The sequence below is a fragment of the Gekko japonicus genome, unplaced genomic scaffold (assembly GCF_001447785.1).
Source record: "Gekko japonicus isolate JY-2015 unplaced genomic scaffold, Gekko_japonicus_V1.1 scaffold3851, whole genome shotgun sequence".
Taxonomy (NCBI): domain Eukaryota; kingdom Metazoa; phylum Chordata; class Lepidosauria; order Squamata; family Gekkonidae; genus Gekko; species Gekko japonicus.
Window position 1 is genome coordinate 116,009 of NW_015174962.1, and position 5,783 is coordinate 121,791.

At 43.4% G+C, this 5,783-nt stretch overlaps 1 protein-coding gene across 1 annotated transcript; it reads right to left on the minus strand.

The window, feature by feature from the left end:
* Window positions 1–307: 307 nt before the first annotated feature.
* On the minus strand, window positions 308–5,161 carry LOC107122112 (tubulin polyglutamylase TTLL4-like; the record flags this gene model as incomplete). The annotated part of the gene is made up of 4 exons (XM_015425143.1): window positions 308–1,012; window positions 2,026–2,108; window positions 2,379–2,449; window positions 4,951–5,161. Coding segments are annotated over 4 exons (519 nt in total), but the record flags the coding sequence as incomplete, so codon positions are not given.
* Window positions 5,162–5,783: the final 622 nt, after the last annotated feature.

Genomic DNA, 5,783 nt, shown 5'->3' on the forward strand with positions numbered 1-5,783 from the left:
AGACCCTGAAGGAGATGCTCCTTTTGATTTAAGAAAATCTCACCTGTACTCCCCTTATGCCAATGTTGTACTTTGGGGTAGCACACTACAAGACGCACTTCACCACAGAGTAACAAATAAGTAGAAAATCCTGTCGAGGACTGAACCCCATCAAAAAGACAGTATCAAAGAACCATGGACTTGTACATAGAGAATATCAACTACATGCATCCCCTCAGTCTCCATTTCTTTTAACGGTGTATTACAACATTTATGAATACTGGTATTAGATATGACATTTTAAAAGTAGTAATGCCATGGTGTTTGGTGAAAAGGAACCTTGTTCTATCTGGCTGTGAACGAATGACATTTTAAGTCGACTGCAATCACGTACAGTCTGACCACCTAGTAGCAGGTCATTTCACAGACGGACACTGAGATCTGCAATGCCCAGTCTGATCTAACACATTGGCACTTAGCAGCGAGAGGCACTTGAGGCTCAGGTGATGAGGAACATGGCAAGGTCAATGAACTGCAAGGAATTCACACTAAAAATTAAATAGGTTTTCCAAGCTGTCCGTGTTTAGATACTTCTTTTGACACATACACACACAAAAACTAATATATATATGTATGTGTGTGTGTATACACATATATAAATAAATGGAGTTTTTGTCCCTTTTGACCAAGACAGACGACATATCCCTTTTGTCCCAATTTCCTTTAAAAAAATAGTCCTTGGGTGGGCATGCTGGATGAGAGATTCTCCCCATGCCTCCAAGGTTGGCTTTCCTAGCATCTGCTGAGGTAGGCTGTATGTGTCCTCTTCCCTCCACACACTGCTGGGGAGGGGAAACTGGCCACTCATGTGGTTCCTCATCACTTTACCAGGCTTGAGTTGCTGAAGGCCTGAGGGACTGTGCCTTTCTTGAGTGTTCCGGCTGTGTATTTTATCAGAGGTAAACTCTGAGTGCAAGTGGTCGTTTCTGGGCTCCGGGACGATTCTTCTTCATCTCGCTGAACAAGGGCTTTGCTGTTGGAAAGAGAAAAAACATCTGGCTTGCATCACAGAACAGAACAGTCATCCCCAAAGCATGTCACTTTCAACAGTCTTCATGACTGCTCCTCTACCTGATGGGCACGGAAGCCACAAGGGTTTATGGTGCCCATATGAGCCAAATGTATACTGACATAATAGTAGAAAGAGTCAAGGGAAGAATTATAGAACAAAGAATTCAAGATCACAAATGGTGAGTGGCTGGCGACTATATCAATATTAGACGTCCCCTTGCAAAGATGGTTTCCCTGATATTAGAAGAGTGTTAATTAAAATAAAAAGACTATTTAAAACTGAAACTAATTTATTTAATTAAGGAAAGAGAAGAAAAAGCATGGCCCAATCCTAGTAAACAGGAAAGTATTAAAGAGACAAAACGTCTCTACAAGGAGCTGGTGTTTGCAATTAACGGGCTAGACAGGTTTTTCTCACAACAGGGTGGAAGGGCAAGTGGAATGGGAAGGCTGTTATTGCTGATTGCAACAGGGCTGAAAATGCACAGCAGCACTGTACAACAAAATAGGTTAACAGCAGCACTGTTCACATGTCACAGTGAATACATAAACATTCTGTACGTACATGCATACATCTGTTTGAAAGAAAGAGCCAATGCACATTAACTTTACAGATGAAACTTGGGATCACTACCTAGATAATTGGGGGGGGGGATAAATCACGTTTAGTTGTACATGCATTGAATATAAATAAGAATTACTTGACACATAAAGTAAAATCAAGTGTACACTCTACACAGATTGTGTGTTCAGTGTGACTTGTGAAAAAGGCTACAACTAGCAGCTTTCCTAGTATCATTTTTCAAAGCTAAAAACTGACCATGTACATTCTGCGTAGGGGAAAGGCCTGAAAATATGCAAACAGAATCTTCTCAAGGCCTCTGCTGAGTCTAAAACCCTTTTCTTTACAGATTGCTCCCATTTCTTTAAACTGGTTCCAGGCATGAAATTGGGGCATGCAGAATATGACCTCACCTGATTCGGCCTGACTCAATCTTGTTCATGCCATTCAAGATGAAATCATTCTTCAAATAGACCTGGGTTCTTGGAAGAGTCCACTGGAATTGAGAGAGCAGGGTAAGGCAGCTAAGTGAGGTGGCATCATACAGGCAGCAGACAGAGCAGCATTCCTTGCTAGTCTCTTACAAAGTTGCCTACAACATCCTAAAAATCCAAAGTTTTGGGGACAAGGGACATTTAGGGTGAACACTAAAAATCAAAGAATCATGCTTACATGCTTGATTACCAGCAAGCAAAGCTGTTGCCCTATGGGTAGCCTCATGAAAGAAGAGATTGCCGTTAGCACATAGAGTGAAATCCACTCTTACCATCAATGTGGTATCTGTTACTATCCCATTGTGATAGCCTCTGTAACACCAGCTTCTGAGCAGATCCACCCCTGCAAACAGACAAGCGACACACATGTAAACACTCAGAAGAGACTGATGTTAGGTAAGCTACTGCACAAGTGCAGATAAACACATGCAGTGTTCAGGCACACTAATTAATATGTTCCCAGCACGATGAAGAAAAAGAAGCAGATAAGAACATAAGAGAAGCCAATGTTGGATCAGGCCAATGGCCCATCCAGTCCAACACTCTGTGTCACACAGTGGCCAAAAATACCAGGTGCCATCAGGAGGTCCAGCAGTGGGCCCTTTTGAAGCCGTCCATGCTTGTAGCACCCACCACTTCCTGTGGCAGTGAATTCCATGTGTTAATCACTCTTTGGGTGAAGAAGTACTTCCTTTTATCCGTTCTAACCCGACCGCTCAGCAATTTCATGGAGTGCCCACGGGTTCTTGTATTGTGAGAAAGGGAGAAAAGTACCTCTTTCTCTACCTGCTCTTTCCCATGCATAATCTTATAAACCTCGATCATGTCACCCCTCAGTCGTCTTTTCTCCAAGCTAAAGAGCCCTAAGCGCTTTAACCTTTCCTCATAGGGAAAGTGTTCCAACCCTTTTATCATTCGAGTTGCTCTTTTCTGCACTTTTTCCAAAGCTATAATATCCTTTTTAAGGTGTGGTGACCAGAATTGCACACAGTATTCCAGATGAGGTCGCACCATTGATTTATATAGCGGCATTATGATATTGGCTGATCTGTTTACAATACCCTTCCTAATAATCCCCAGCATAGCATTGGCCTTCTTTATTGCAGTCACACACTGTCTCGACATTTTCAGTGAGTTATCCACTACAACTCCAAGATCTCTCTCTTGCTCAGTCTCTGCCAGTTCAGACCCCATCAATGTGTATTTATATTTAGGATTTTTGGCTCCAATGTGCATCACCTTGCACTTGGCCACATTGAACCCCATTTGCCATGTTGACGCCCACTTGCCCATCTTTGACAGATCCCTTTGGAGTGCCTCACAATCCTCACTGGTTTTCACCACCCTGAACAACTTTGTATCATCCGCAAATTTAGCCACTTCACTGCTTACTCCCAACTCCAAATCATTAATGAACAAGTTAAAAAGCAGTGGACCAAGTACTGATCCCTGTGGTACCCCACTGCTTACCCCCCTCCACTGGGAGAACTGCCCATTTATACTCACTCTCTGTTTTCTATTAATTAGCCAGTTTTTGATCCATAAAAGGACTTGTCCTTTTATCCCATGATTTTTGAGCTTACTTATGAGCCTTTGATGAGGAACTTTATCAAAAGCTTTCTGGAAGTCAAGGTAAATAATATCTATTGGATCCCCCTTGTCCACATGTTTGTTCACCCCCTCAAAGAACACTAATAGGTTAGTGAGACAAGATCTTCCCTTACAGAACCCATGTTGAGTCTGCCTCAATAGGTTTTGTTCATCTATGTGCCTACTAATTCTTTCCTTAATAATGGTTTCCACCAATTTACCCGGTATCGACGTCAGACTGACTGGCCTGTAATTTCCTGGATCTCCTCTGGAACCCTTTTTAAAGATGGGAGTGACATTAGCTACCTTCCAGTCCTCAGGAATGGAGGCAGATTTTAAGGAAAGATTACATATTTTTGTAAGGAGACCCACAAGTTCACATTTTAGTTCTTTCAGAACTCTCGGATGTATGCCATCCGGGCCTGGTGATTTATCAGTTTTTAAGTTGTCTATCAGTCGTAGGACCTCCTCTCTCGCCACCTCAATCTGACTCAGGTCTTTCAACACCCCTCCCGAAATCAGCGGTTCTGGGATGGGCAAGCACTTCTCATCTTCCACAGTGAAGACAGAGGCAAAAAATGCATTCAGCTTCTCAGCCATTTCCCCATCATCCTTCAGTACTCCTTTTACCCCTTGGTCATCCAGGGGCCTCAGTGCCTCCCTGGCTGGTTTCTTGCTTCTAATGTATTTAAAGAAAGTTTCATTGTTGGTCTTTATGTTTTTTGCTATATGCTCCGCATATTCCCTTTTTGCCTGCCTGATCACAGACTTGCATTTTATTTGCCACAGCCTTTTACCAACCTCACTTAAACTAGCTTTCCACCGCTTAAAGGAATCCTTCTTACCTTTTACAGCTGCTATTACTTTGTTTGTTAACCATGCAGGCTTTTTGCTATACCTATTTGTGCCTTTCCTAACCTGCGGTATATATTTTTTTCTGAGGGAGATATTGCTGATGAATGGTGTTAGCTCATGTGATATTACAGGAATGAGCTTCAACGATACCCACCAGCCGTTCACCCTAGCACTTATAAAATAAAACATACAGGTGCTCATGAACCTAAGACAGAAACTAAAGGGTGGGAGGAGCAGCTGCAAGACCATATAGTTTACTGCACTGCCCAAATTCTACTCTGCCAGTCTGTAGTAGTGAAGGACTATAATGCTTTGGCAAGGGACACAGAAGGTTCTGATTTGTTAATTTGTTAGCAGTACCCTAGAAGGGTAAGGAGGTGGTGGTAGCAGTCGGTTTACCCTTGTTCTTATTTGAGAAATATTTCAACTCCCACTGGGCAACAAGGATGTTGAAGTAGCGTGGTTGCTCAAAGAAGCGCAGGTAGTGCATGGAGACACGTGAGGGGAAGATTCGTTCAAACTGTCCACGTCGAGCAAACTCATCCTCTGTCTCTATCAGGACTCGCACATCGTCTGGGGTCAGGACCTCCAGGACAGTGGAACAGAACTCCTGCAAACAAGAGGACTACAGATTACAAGTTTGCAGACACCCCATTCTTCCTTCTCTGACATCTCTACTGTTTTGAACTGAGAGTCTCTGGGATGTTTGCCACTTGCACAACCCCCAAGAGAACAGTGGGAAGACATCAAAAGGCATCATGACAGAAATGTGCAGGGGAGGGTAGATCACATGGTCATGCCTCCAAAATACTTTTGAGCAAACAAATTTTAAAAGCGTGCATACCTTAAGACACCATTTACAAGAAAATAGGCCTTGGCAAATTGCTGTTTACAAACCCTTCTTTTTGGGGTTTTTTTGGTGAGTGTTGTATGTGTTTGCGTGTGTTCGTGCACGTGTGTGCGTGGAAATCTGGAAGTCATGGTGACTTCTGGCGACCCCTAGTGGGGCTTGGACATTTCAGAGAGGTGGTTTGATAAACTGCCTCTGCGTCCCCAGCCCTGGCATTTCTTGGAGGTCGCCCTTCCAAGTACTTGCCAGGGTTGGCCCTGCTTAGCTTCCGAGATCTGATGAGATCGGGCTTGCCTGGGCTGTCCAGGTCGGGGCTTTGCAAGCCCTTCTTGAATGCATGTGTATTTCTAATGCTTGCACCTTGTAACGATATGAGCTTATG